The following is a 15,036-nucleotide window of genomic DNA, read 5'->3' as shown; positions in this document are numbered from 1 at the left end:
ATGGATGAATATAATAGGATGCGAAACTGCACGGCTGAAATAATAAGACCAGCGCCCGGTGTCGTAGTTGGTGAACGTTAGAACTATGTGATGGGTAGATCCTCCAGAGCAATCCATTTAACCGTTAAGGTTAAATAGGTGAGAATTTTCATTGAAAGATGGGAGAAATAAATTTAAACTGTGTATTTTAATTTTGGTGGTTTCAGAAGGCGGGGAATGTTTTAGACACGTAATTACACTTTTCGTTAATTGGTGCGTTGCTAGATGCGTGAAGTAATTATTTTTTCTTCCACTACTGGTGTGCTGCTATACGCATTGATTAATTAATTATCCCGGGCAAAAACAGATGGCAGCAAGATCAATTTCTACATAAGTGCTTCTAGCGTTTAAAACGCGAAAGTCAGTAACTTTCGCATCCTATTATTCATCCATGTCAGGGCTGTATGAAGGTTGACCAAACATATTCCAGCTGCATAGTATGTGAGCGAGCGTTGTCGTGCAAAAATACAATCCCAGAGCACAGTTTCAGTCGCTTTACAGTTTTCGCCAAAAGAAATCATATCACTGAGCGTATCTCATAGCTGACGGGATTAAATTATGCCATAGTCTAGTATATACAGTCACGAAGCTCAATACGTAGTAAATATGCATCCATAGATAGTTGCTAACCACTAGGATCGCTAATATCGCCTCATTACAGACAATGCGAAATAGTACCGGCACAGTCTAGTTCCTAGCATCCTCAGAACTCAAGCTTCGTGACTGTATATACTAGTCTGTGATTATACTACGGATTTTGAACACTCGTAGCACTCCGAATAACAGCCGCAAGAACCTCTCTGTACCACTGTTCAAATCGAACTAAATCATGCAACTTTCACTGGAAAGACGGCGTCGTTATGCCGAATCCTGCGCGCTCTATATGAAAACAGAAGTTACTTTATGAATAATCCTCGAAGACAGTCGGAGTGCAGTGTCTATCACGCCACTTCAGTCTAGTGCCGAGGTCATGAAAGTATGCAGTTCTACCTCCATTCCCACCAAGCGCCTTCATGGCGCGTATAGGAGATACCTTTACCTTAGAATAGGCAGTTAATAGCATATTATGTTGGTTATAAAAAGTGTTACTGTAGGCCTATTTTAAGCTAGAGATGACGACAAATAATAGTTAATATCTATGGCGTAATAAAAGTAGCAGGAGGAGTAAAATTTCTCCTGCACCACTGATGTTTAGTTGACCAAATTACAGCATCTTTCTCATGAAACATTCTCGGGTTTCAGGGTCCAACGACTTCGGCATTGCAATGTGGTACAGCAGACTGGCGCTGGAGCACGACATGGTGGTGAGTGAGACATGTGGAACTATTCGTGAGATTATCGGTGTGTGATAACTTCTCAAGGTCACTATTAAGTCTGGGAATGCTGGTCGTTGGTGTTAGCCAAATTATTTCGAAGTTATTTGTCAATACATATCACTAAAGAGGAAAGGATACACATTTGTAATCACCGATTTTAATTACGCTTTTCCTTACGGAATATAGAGTGCGTTCGCGTCACGTTTGATCCGAAGAACGCGTAAAGATCCCAACCGCTGATTGCGTCATGCTTCAAGACTGCGCGGGCCTGTATGTTACCGGTCGTTGCCACAGCTTGGTACAGTCTGAGATGTTAGTGATAGAATACATATGTGCTTGTGTACTTCTTTTAAATACGTTTGAAGTGTGTTGGCTGTGCATTAAATTAGTCGTTTAGATAATTTTAATGCCGTCTGAAAAGTTTAATCTACAACAGCGAATATTTATATACGAAACTTACGTCGAAACAGATTCATGCCGACAAGTGTGTAGGCAATTCGTAGAGAAATTCCCCGATATTCGACCTCCAAATAGAGGTATAGTTCGAAACCTTATCATTGGATTAAGTGAAACGGAATCGCTGAACTCTAAAATTCTTAGGCGAAAACTAAGAGTTATAACATAAAGCAAAACTCGATGATATTGATGGATAACTTGAACGTTCTCCTAATAAATCTTTACGTCGTTTTGCACAAGATGTAGGAGCACCCCATACGGCTACTAAACTTTTTAACTTGAAAACTTACAGCCTAGATCATATATACCCAGACTGCTCGGCCTTGTAGGCTTTGAAGGTAACAACTTTTGTCAGGTTTACTATGCTGCCATCTAGTTGTGACGTAAGGAGTCACGTCTTAACTCCCATTTGAATTGCATTAGCGACTGTACTGCCATCTCGTGTTCGTTTAAGGCGGACGGGTGGCGATCCTGGCGGTTGTTCTCTTAAAAATGCTACCGATTTTAACATAGGGATGAGCTATCTGTTATATAATTATATGATCTAGGCTTACAGTTACTATAGTCCAAGAATTATGGCCGCATGAGAATTTGGTTTTACAAAACATTGTTGACGGTATTGTTGATCCACATTTAATCAATTTCTCTGATGAGGCATGGTTTCATTTACGTGATTATTTCACAGAATAATATATTCTGGTGCACAGAAAATCCGCAATTAATTCACGAAGTTCCCCTGCATGATGAAAAGATTGATGTGCTGTGTACCATAACAGCAACTCAAGTAATAAGACCGATATTTTTAACATACTGTAAATTCAGAGAGGTATCGTACGCAAATACTTGTAGATCTACGACTTTTTAACAATTATCTGATAATGAAACACAACATGCATATTTTCAATAAGATTCTGTCACAGCCTTTACTGCAAGCTATAAGGGAGGTTTTTGATAACAGAATTATTTTTACAGGGTTTATGGTCTGCACGTTCCCCAGATTTTACCGCGTGCAATTATTATTTGTGAGGAATCCTAAAAAAATAGAGTCTATACAAATAACCCACACACCAAAAATGAACTGAAAGATAATTAATATAAGAACAAAAATTAGAAGGAAAACGAAAGGAGAACTTTTGAATGTAAACTCAAATTTCATCAAAAGATGTCAGGAATGTCTGAATGCTAATAGACGCCATTTTCAGCAACTACTGTATCACAGGTTAGTGAAATAAAATGATTGTGTGCATGCCATTAATTAACGAAAGTTACATGAGTGCAATACGCCGGAGGTTACGGATCTAAAATGCCGCATTTTACCTCGCGCTCTACAGGCTTGCTCCCGCCCATGTTTCTTTGGATCAAGCGCGACGCAAACACACTGTAGTAATGTGAAGGAAGATATAGCAAAGCCAAAATTATACAACGAAGTAGAAAGAAGTATAAGAAAACATTAATCAGACTCTCATTACAGAGACAAAAACACACAGTTCGAGATATGACATCCACTGGTCATTAAGTTCAGAATATTTTCTTCTAAATCCTTTTCTTTGATTTCACCTTCTGTGGTGAATACCGCAATTTTCTATTTAGCTGTCCGGTGGATGAATTTATGTTTTCTCCTGCAAATGAGCTCGTAATCTGTGAATGCAGTAAGCTTACTTTGGTCTTCGATGTAAAGATCTTTAAAACTAAAGTGCAGTAAACAGCTGCTGTTACCATTGGTTATTATGTAGGATGTAGCAACTAATTATTCGACTGTTTTCCGAGTCCGAATAAGAAAATATGGACATTTCGTCACTTTTAGTTGTATGATACGGAACCAGTCACGGGTCTTAAGATACAAACTGCCAGTACAAAATATGGAGTATGGCAACCGTGTTTGTATTGTTCACAAAATTGAGGACGAGAAATGGTTAAGAACATGTACTTATGTACGTGCATGAATACAGTTGGCTCTAATTTACACTTATTTTGTACAGGGCATGGCCTTCTCGAATACACCACCAGTGATGGCACCCACACGAGCGAAACAGGTAAATATCGTGTAATGTTATCGTAGAAATTTTGACGGTTAGAATAACTGCATATTTGTATCTACAGGATGTTTCAGAAATACTTTGACAAACCTTGGGGGCATGTTCCTCTCACCAAAACAAGAAAAAAAGTTCATATAAACATATGTCCGAAAATCTTAACTTTTTAGTTATTAATGAAAGAACATAATGAAACATGTTAGATATTCAGCTTGGTAGCAAGTGTTGCAACTTTAATCAATTCAGAAACTCATAACAATGAAAGTTTACGTTCAACGCGTTTCCAGGTACAATCCAACAACTTAAGTTTGTAACCGATAATAATATTCATTTTGTTAGATAATCGATTGATGTTATCGATACAAGTCGATACAGTGTGGGAGTATTTGAAAGAGTGCGACAGTCCATGATTCGACTAGTGCATGTGTGTGGAAGCAAGAGGAGAACATTTTGAACATTTGTTATGAGTTTCTGAATTGATTAAAGTTGCAACACTTGCTACCAAGCTGACAATATCTAACAGATGTTTCATTATGTTCTTTCATTAATAACTAAAAATCTAAGGATTTTAGGACATTTTTTACATGAACTTTTTTCTTGTTTTGGTGTGAGGAACATGCCTGCAAGGTTTGCCAAAGTATTTCTGAAACACTCTGTATATTTCATTTAAAAAATTCAACTGCCTTGCTATATATTTTTCAATTATTTTCTGCTTACGCTATACAATGAATGTTGTATTTCTAAATGTCTTAATCAGGGTCAAAATGTATATAATTTTGAAATAATATCATAACACACTGAAGATTTTCTGTCTCTGTCTATAAACATAACGTATATACAGTACATATATGATGCACTCACTCACTCGCTCACTCACTCACTCACTGACTCACTCACTCACTCACTCACTCACTCACTCACTCACAAATCGAATCAAAAAAAAGTTGCGATCCACAAAAGCTTCTTTAACACTTCCACACTTATTAGTTGCAAGCAGAGCTCCTACTTTCTTACTTTCTGACAAAGTTACATGTATTTACGAGTAGAATGTGTATCTAAGGAGGTAAAACGTGCTTTTCTGCCCTTGCGACTAGGGTAACCATACATCCCGATTAATCAGAATTGTCCGATTTTTGAGCCTTGCAAAACCTGTCCTGACTTTTATTTAATAAATAGGCTTTTGTCCCGATTTTTTGGTGTTATTTTGCAAGTTATAAACTTTTTACAAGTGTGCCAACAAATTTTACCTATAGGCTAATACTTGTATTGGCTCGATGAAGCTCTATGGTGTTCTTTTGACCCTGTTGACCCTCTATAGGGCCTTAATTTAATTTGTATTATTTTCATCAGTGTTTGTATTTCTTTTTTGTATTTATATGTGTTACCTAGTAGGATGGAAGAGAAGGCCTTATGGCCTTAATCCTGTCAGATTAAACAAATAAATTAATAATAATAATAATAATAATAATAATAATAATAATAATAATAATAATAATAATACTTACATACTGTCGACATAGAAGATATTTCTCTATGCTATAACTTATCTATTAACGATGGAAATTTTTAGGTTAGTACTACCAGTTTTATTTATCGACAGAACGGTAATATTAGAAATTTTTTGCCGTTTTTTGTTCAATTACCCAGTTCAGCTATGGTTTTAATCAATTTAATGCGTGTTTATAAAAACTGTGTTTTACTCCTTATAACAACGTCTAAGAGCCAATGTAAATTTACAGTAGAGCTTGAAAAGAAATTCCTCTTTTTAGAGCTAAGGCAAATAACTATTCAGCTGAATATAATTGCAATGATTTTTATTCATATTGCTTGCAAAACCTGAGTTGCTGAATGCAATAGCAACTTCTGCTAAGTATTATTGGAGTAAAGAAAGTAAATAAACCCCTTTAGAAGCGTATTTTCTTACTTGAGCTAAACATTAATAAATTTGAAAGTGCTTTTATTTCTTCTTATTGCCATAATACTATTTCCAGCAAATATAATTTAAAACTATTAACATTTGATCCTTCTTTTAGTGTTATGTACGTTTCAGTTTGGTATGTATATCCGTCTTGCAATTAAATTCAAGTTAAATAAATACTGGATTTTAGAAGAACATGGTGTCCCACTTTTGCTCTAAAGAAAGTGATTAAAGTCCCACTTTCACTCAAAGGAATTATGGTCACCCTACTTGCGGCGCACTTTACCTGTTTGGTGGTACATTCAGATGAAAGAAATTAAACATGCATTTTGTCATGACCCTAATAAAGAAAATATACGTTTAATGCTTGACAACTTACATATAAATAATACGTATAATATTTTGATATTAATAACAAATATAATTTACGGAAAAAGTAACGTTAAGATAAATTATTAGTTTTTAAAACAAATTTATAATAAACAAAATAAATTGATTCCCGGATATTTTCCCGAATCCACATTCCCGAACATCCATTTTCCCGAACAGCGTTTTCTCGAATACAAAATTTCCGAATCCATATTCCCGACAAATATTTTCCCGATTTTATAGAAAAAAAAGAGGCAGGAGATAAATACAATTTCGATAATTGCGAGATTGCGTTTTTGTTTTAATATTTTATAGTTAATTATTTTATCATTAAGACTATTGTTTTAATATTAACTAATTCAATTGCTACATATTTTCAATTTAACCCCTTGCACATAAATAATAAACTATTTCATTTTCAGATCCCCTCTTTTACATGGACTCTGACGTAATTTATTCAACGACAGTATCCGGTTATATGCAAATAACACTAGTTGCTTATTAGATAATGCTCGTTGCTTATTCACTTGCAAGTAAATTACGCGTATGCTTTGGCATGTGTAAAATCTACCGAAGACTTCTTGAAGTATGTGTTGCGCTAAAGATGTTAGATTTTCTAATCAATTGTACAGGTCCAGAAACAAAATTTGAGCATGCGCAGTATATTATAACTGGAACTTGAAAAAATTCAGGTGGTCCAAATTTTGTTTCTGACTCCTTCGATTAAAGACGTGTTCTCATCAAAATACAACTCCACATTTTATAAATAACTTATTTTATTTGCAAGCGGAAAAGTATTCATCCCTACTTTTGTAGAACAGACCTCTAAATGAATGGTATTTTCAGCACAAAACGTAGTGAAGTTCGTCTATCTAGAAGCTTAAACACGGTAAAAATATGTACTATGAAATGTTAATATCGTTCAGACTGAAGATAAAATCTACATGGTGTCAATGGCTTGGTTTCGTGTCGGAAGTTAACTCCCATATAAGGCATCATTGCATGTCAGCCAGCGTGTGATGTTTAAGCATAGAATGTTCCCACTAGCAACAAATTGTGTCAACGTTAATTTTGTGGAAAAGGGTTTAAAATATCTTACTCACAGTATGAATGACTGAGTTACTAAGCTCCCTTACTTTAAGGGCACAAACTTTATGTTAATGATGTAAAGACTGACCCAACTTAACAAACGGCTTTATTTTCTCTTTCGAGCCTATATGTAAAGCACAATTAGTTAAACCGGTGCTCTGTCATAATTACGAGCAGAGAATCTTCGTAATACGAGTGAAACTATTTACTTCATTATTTTGAACTGTTTACATTCTTAGGAAATTGTTGCAAAAGTCTCTACTTCTGAAATGATGGAGGCTGACTGAATTTAAATTAAATCCGTTGGGCGACGGCCCAAGGAGGGTCAACGCCGACAGCCTCCTGCTGGCCTCACGTTCACATGCCTCGGCAGAAGTGAACGATCATCCAACCAGCATGGTCGTAGTGTGTTGCCAGCATGGTAATTCCTCCAGCTCTTGCAGTTGGCTTACGAAATCTGATTTCGCTACTTATTGTAGCTATCCAAAATGATGCTGGGTGGGCACCGGTCCCATACACTGGCCGAAATTTCATGAGAAGATTTCTCCCGCGTGAGGACTCTAAACAGAGCTCATTCCAAGGCATGAGCACCTTAAACTACGCAAATATGCGACAGAACTTCAGATTGCGTCCGGATTAACCTGGGATAACAAGCCCAGCAGAGTAGGCGAACCTTCTGGTTTTATTTATTTTTTTATTATTTATTTATTTATTTATTTATTTTTTTTTTTGCAATTCATTTTGAATAATTTTTCAGAAAAGTCTATGATATACAATACAAAGATTAATTGTTTTCAGTCAATGACTTTACTTCTGGTTTTACCTGTTTACCCTGATGATGGAACTGGATGCACAACATATCGAAAACTCTTATTTTCCCCAAAAATTAACGTATCACCTTTTGCCTTGGAAACGCAGAAATATAAATTTGCTAATATGTATGGGCGAATCCAGAAAGGCATATAGAGTGTTAGTTGAGAGGCCGGAGGGGAAAAAAGATATTTGAGGAGGCAGAGACGTAGGTGGGAGGATAATATTGAAGTGGATTTGAGAGAGGTGGGATATGATTGTAGAGACTGGATTAATCTTACTCAGGATAGGGACCGAAGGAGTGATTAACATAATGAAGAAAAATTGCATGCACGCACGCGCACACGCACAGGCACACGCAAAAATAGCCTTTAAGGAACCCAGAGGTTCATTGCCGCCCTCACATAAGTGCCTAGAGTGACCAGACGTCCTCTTTCGTCCGGACATGTCCTCCTTTTTAGGCCTTTGTCCGGGGTCCGGACGGATTTTAAAAAATCAAGAAATGTCCTCCTTTTCGTAACTTGTACGTATGCCTGATATTTTGAAATTATCTGATTTAAAACCTTTTACAACTAATTTGTCTGTTATGTGGCAGCAGCATCGTCGATGGAATATAGGCTGCTCTTTGCCAACGGTCATAACTCTCTTTGCTCCCCCTTGTTATGGTCGTTGCTCACAGGTTGCTAGTAAATTCAGAGATCGAGGTGCGAATATAAGTCTAAATAGATATTTTCTGATCTCTTTCCTCTTTAATAATTATAGTTCCCTTGACTTTCATATGTAGATAACTGTAAAATCATTATTAAGTTTTAACATAATTATTTTGTAATAAATAAATATTAATATACTTTTAAGTATGATATAAGCCTAAATCTGTACTATAAATATTTCGTAATAAAATAGATATTGACGTAAATTAAAATATAATATAGGCCTAAGTCTAAATTTAAGTACATATTTTCTGTCCTCTTTTTTTTCGAACAACGTCCTCCTTTTTGAAGCTTTGTGTCCTCTTTTTTATCAATGTCGATCTGGTCACCCTATATGTGCTTATCCTGAGCAAGATTAATCCAGTTCTACCATCATATCCTACTTCCCTCAAATCAATTTCAATATTATCTTCCCATCTACGCCTTGGGCTCCCTACTGTTTATAAAAGAACAATAATGTTGGAGTCAGATAACAGTAACATGCATTACAATATATACGCATATGAGACAGAACTATAAGTAATTGACTGTGCTTTAATTAGACTAATTATTTATATTGTATTAGCACATAGAAGAACAATCCAAACATTGCGTTTCAAAAGAAATAGTGTGACCACCTTTAATTTCTCAAATCTTTGTGACAATACCAACGGAAAAATCGGTTTTAAAATATCTCAGTTTCTGTACACATACACATAAAATTTTTCATAAAATTGTATACAATTTGGAATTCAAAATGGAAAAGAAATTACATGAAAAGTTAATAACATAAAATGAAGATTTTCTTTACAAAATGTGCTCAATACGCTGTTCATTTTCGGCAATGCACAGTCGTAGATGTTTTCTCCGTATAGAACACGCTGAAGCATCTCAAGAGTGACATTAGCGCAAGTTTCAATGATGAGGCAACAATTTTATGGAAAATTTAATGAGCGGTATTTTATACTGGAATTGAGATATTTTGGAACCGTTTTATCATAAAATTTTACACAAATTAATGTGGTCACATGACCTATTGCAATATTTAGTTTATAAAAAATGCTACTGTGTTTTACCCCAGTGTACAGAACATGCAATAAAAATTTCATGTTCCCAGTATGAAAACTGTAAGAGCCTTTGCACCTTGAACATGACGAAATATACTGAAAAAAGTGTGAGGAAAAAGCTTGTAAAGTTTGCATGGAATTCAAATTCTAGAATGCAACCATTTAAATATAACGTAATTTTTATGCTTCCAAGCGCCGCAGAGCACTGAAACTTGCTCAGCATATAAGTAAGAGATTTTTTAAGAAAAATATGTTTTCTTTTTATTGAAAATTACCAAGATTTCACCCGTCCCACCCTTAACTATTTTTTAAACTTGTTGCATTGTTTTCCTTTACTTCCTCGTCCAGAACGCCTGCAATGTCCATCCTCATCGACTTGTACATCGGAATCCATCTTGCGTGCCGTCATATAGGCTGGACGGAGGCCACTTATTATTTTGGGGTTGTTATTGCAGGCAGCTCTGGGCAGTAATCCGATCTCCATGGCTGCCCCTGGCCTCAGAGGTGATAGCTTCATTTTGGACATGGCCACCACTGCCGCATCGCTTCAAAAGGTAAGAAGGATTCTGTAAACAATACGTTGCCCCCTCGTCTCCCTAGAGAACACGGGGGTCGGAAACTGCACACCAAAATTTGCTACCTGGATTTCGGTTATATAGGAACTGTACACCAACATTTTCTACTTGGATTACGGTCATGTGGAAACTGCACACCAAAATGTTTCTACCTGCTTTGCTGATACTATACATAATTTTAATTCACCAAACTGTTTTAATTATATTCGAAATGGAGTGAAAGTGAAAGGGGAAATGTAGTGCTGGTATATAAGGACTGTAGGCACTTTATAAAGCCAGGAATTGAAAAACTATGAAGTAATGTGGAGGTGTTGTGTTAGAAAATGCAATGCGAAAATTTATACCTTGCTGAGCAAAATGAAAATTATTAGAGAACGCGGTGAGCATAACATGTGGTGGAAATGTAAAGTCAGCCAAATGCAACAGAAACGTATTTTGTAAATTGTGCGGTTTCCGGGTAGGATTAGTAAAACCCAAGTGAATCAGTGTGCAGTATCCGGATAGGATTAGTGGGTCCCTCGAAAAGCGGTGTGCACTTTCCGGATCAAAGTGTGCAGTTTCCGCCTACCCAGAGAACATTATTAAGATAGGAGCGTAGAGATTTTTCATGTAAAGTTGATGTGTTTCTCTTTCGAAAACAATAACGTGCGAATACGAAATTGAAGATATAAATGACGTAGGCATTGGTGTCAGCGTTTCCTCATAGTTTTATTCTGTAATTTCATTCATATTTTATACCAGAGATGCCGAAACGCCTTTACTGCGTGCTCTCAAGAACCCTTGTAGTATGAGCACGTAATACAGGCGCTTTGACATCCCTGCTGTAAACAGAAGCCGTCACAAAGAGTTCCTGTCAGCATTCATCAAAAACACACGCTCTGGTATATTCATCTGTTGCACAAAGGAGTCATATATCTTGATGTAACAAATACTTGTTACAGTTTCTAAGATGGCTTGAAAGCGTCAATTCATGGTGTCTTTTGTATTTAAACTCAATATGCACAAATTACATTCTGTTTTCCTCTGACGCCAGTTCCTTCATTCTACAGGAGTCGGCAGTGTCGTATCTTTTGTATTTAACTTCAATCTCAAGAACTAATTAAGAGTCTCTTCTGTTGCTAGTGTAATCACTGGATAACGCCTACAGTACCCACGCTATTATACTGAGAGTGACTACGTGATTTGTTTTACAGTAATTGTTAAGCACTGCCCACGAAACGAGTATTTACGAATAAAAATACTTGGCCGTGCGAGTAGATATATAATATATACAGGATCTTTCAGAATTCAACCGAAGAAATTTAAAGGGTTCTGAAAGGGTCCTAGGTAAGTTTTTTGAGTTAAATAACAATAGGTCTGCGGGTTCAAACTTGAGCGTAATGGCAAACTTGCACGTATTTTTTGAGCCAGTACGCCATTGATTGAACCTGCACAGAATAGTGACACATTTGGAAATGTATCGGATGCAATATCGCAATGTTCTATGGCACAATCGGTAAACAATGTAGATGGTGTATGTCAGAGTATGAGATCGAAAATTAGACTTCAGCAGGTACGTTTTTTTATTTATTTTTTGGCATATGGTATGCAAGTTTAAATTAAACATTAAATTAATGTTGTAACATTAAAAACCCAGCTTTAGTTATTTTGTAATGTATGTAATAATGAAAATAAAAACAAGGGGCATACAAGGAATATAAGTGGAATATAGAGACTATAAGAGGAACAAGGGGAATACGAGGAAAACAACGTTAATATAAGGACCGCTGTGCATGATGATTCGTCGATTGCGTCAGGACACCGACACTTTCACACTCACACGTAGTTTTACGTAAAGATATTATGCAGCATAGTAGAGCTACGCACCTGTCGGTTTTTTCTGAACAGTGTTCGCATGCTTACCGGTGTAGATAACAGCTAACACAAAGCCTAACTTTGCGTAAGTTCCACGGTCTTGAGTTCGCTCATACTGAGGATATGAATATTTGCCCTTTGTTAGTCAGTGTACTAGGTGGAGATCCACTGACTGGGATACACCGGGTCACAAGTGTTTCACCATACTAACATTATATGGTACTAATTTTTATTGTATTTATCTGATGCATGTAACCTACAAGATAAAACATTGTAATAAATACAAATAGATCACTTTCTTAATTAATAACAGTGTATATCTCCAATAAATGATTTCTTAGCATCGCCACAGATACACTTGATTGTACTTGTCACTATCTCTTGTCACTAGAGAGTTCTTGAAATTTATATTTTCCCGCCATTCATAAAATATTTTGATATGATACCTCTTTCACAAAAGGGGAGATCTATAACTGAAACTAGATTAATATATTTCAGTATTGTTTGTATTTATCCTGGTAATAATGAACAGTTTGACTCTTAGACATTTTGTTTTCGCAGCTTTAACTTCCCATGATTGTACGAGAAGATTCGAAGAGAACGGCAGTTACGTAGACTTTCGGCTCCCCCCTACTACCATTAATGCACAACACAATGTCAATACGGCGGGTGCTGTCGTCTGCGATACAACAAATTTTTCTGTTGATTTTCGAGTTCGTCATTTTTTCCGGTTATTATATGCTTATTTAAGTTGTGTTAACTCTCGCTAGTGGTTTTATATTTTATTTTATCCGTCTTAGTATTTATTTTATTATTGTAAATATTTTTATTTTATCACTGTTATTATTATTATTATTATTATTATTATTATTATTATTATTATTATTATTAGTGAATTATTTTGTATTACAATCTTTGTATCATTTCTGTCACGATTATGCTATTATTATTATTATTATTATTATTATTATTATTATTATTATTATTATTATTATTACTATTATTTCTTTCATCAGCATTATTATTTGATCCCTGTAAAATTTATGTAGACTACTGGACTGTACCCGAGCACGAGCATATGCTAATTTGGGGTATCCATACATATGTATTCATTTCAAATGTAAATTGTAAATAAATTTGAATTTGAATTTGAAAAAGATATATATATATATATATATATATATATATATATATATATATATATATATATAGCCGCGAAGTATCAGGTCGAAGAAAAAATTGAATGTGATCATAGGACATGATGATGATGATGATGATGATGATGATGATGATGATGATGATGATGATGATGATGATGATGATGATACGTGACGCAACAGAGCTCTCGGATTGGATTCTATCCCGTAGGCGTTGAAGATGGTTTGCTACCTCTAATTCAGTTACTAGTAATAATATTGTAATTGATGTTGGGTGAGCTCCGGTCCCATACACTGGAATAATATTCGGGAGAATATTTATTTTCCCATAAAGATTCGAACCAGCGAGTATGCCGAAATCAGCAGACTACGCGTCCACGTCCACAACGCAGGGCACAATAAAACATAAAGGAAGAACAGTAAACTTTAATCAGTTGAGAGAATTCTGATAACATATCTTAAATACAGAGAGGTCTCGTTTTTCAACAGATTGAAATGTACCAGAGGAGACAAGAGCCGATACCCAACGGTTGGGCTCTGGACTCGGCGGGGCGCCTAACTACTGACCCCAATGTCGCTCTGGAAACCGGCTGCCTGATGCCATTGGGTGGGCTGGAGGACACTTCTGGACACAAGGGCTACGGCTTGGCTCTGATGGTGGAGACCCTGTGTGGCATCCTGGGAGGTAAGTCTTACGCACATACACTCGAAACAGATCGGTCGCTGATTTGCCTCAGCTCAAAAAAAAAGTGTCACGAAGAGACTTTCTCACATGTTTTACTTATTTCGGAACAGTTTACTTACTGGAACCATCGATATTACGATATTACAGCTAACAGTTCATTTTCTCGAACTATTATTCAAAAGACATACATAAATGAAATTATTTACTTGTACCCAAATCTGAAGATAACTTTCGTTTTTGGATAGCACTCTAAACATATTCTTTAAAATAAAAAAGTGTGCAAATCGACTTAAATTAAAATTGTACGGTTTAGGTAGACTGAACATACGAAAAAAAAAACAAACAAACAATCCTACAGGAATATTTAATTGTTTTTTATTTGTACATAAACTCCTAAAAGTCCTAAATTGGATTTTATAAAGTCATAAATCTCTCTTTTTCTTAGCATCTAGAAATCCGTTCTCTTGAACATAAATCCAACTGAAATTGGTGCTGGGACATGCAGAGTTTCTAAGCAATGAAAGAGCAGATGAGGTTGCCAAGAGGGGAGATGCCATGCATGGTACCTGATTCTATGCTAGGAATGTCTAAGTTCAGTTAAGCAGGTTATCAAGGACTGGGCTCTCAAGAAACACAAAAAATATAATAAAACTCAACTGAATGTTGCAGACACTCGAAGGCTCTTATGGGAAATTTTGATAAAAGCAGATAAAGTAATTTGTTAAAAGTGAGCATAGATAACCTCTCTTTGGACAATTGGTTTCGTTACAGAAGAGTGCCCTCACAGAGCGCCTGTACAGGATAGGACATAACATTAACCCAGTTTGCACTCGCTATCTGCTGTAACGCGTATGTTATGTGATTGTAACGCTCTCGATCATCAGAGAGCTCTCGTTTTTGAAAAAATATTGTTTTTAAGCTTAATGAGCTATGAACTGCTCCAGTCTGTAGTTTGATCCACTGCATAATGAAAATTAAA

The 15,036-nt window shown here is 36.0% G+C and overlaps 2 protein-coding genes across 4 annotated transcripts in view; one reads left to right on the top strand and one right to left on the bottom strand.

The window, feature by feature from the left end:
- Positions 1-15,036, bottom strand: part of fdl (fused lobes) — a 335,607-nt gene that overhangs the window by 287,568 nt on the left and 33,003 nt on the right. The window lies entirely within an intron of this gene.
- LOC138699785 (uncharacterized oxidoreductase YjmC-like) overlaps positions 1-15,036 on the top strand; it is a 40,076-nt gene that overhangs the window by 13,662 nt on the left and 11,378 nt on the right. The window contains exons 3-6 of the mRNA XM_069825934.1: positions 1,282-1,343; positions 3,791-3,844; positions 10,242-10,340; positions 13,862-14,057. Of these exons, the coding sequence (XP_069682035.1) occupies positions 1,282-1,343; positions 3,791-3,844; positions 10,242-10,340; positions 13,862-14,057 (411 nt within the window). The remainder of the gene's footprint in view (positions 1-1,281; positions 1,344-3,790; positions 3,845-10,241; positions 10,341-13,861; positions 14,058-15,036) is intronic.

The sequence above is a fragment of the Periplaneta americana genome, chromosome 5 (genome assembly GCF_040183065.1).
Source record: "Periplaneta americana isolate PAMFEO1 chromosome 5, P.americana_PAMFEO1_priV1, whole genome shotgun sequence".
Taxonomy (NCBI): Eukaryota; Metazoa; Arthropoda; class Insecta; order Blattodea; family Blattidae; genus Periplaneta; species Periplaneta americana.
Note: the sequence above shows the minus strand (reverse complement) of the source record. Positions and strands in the feature narration are given on the sequence as shown.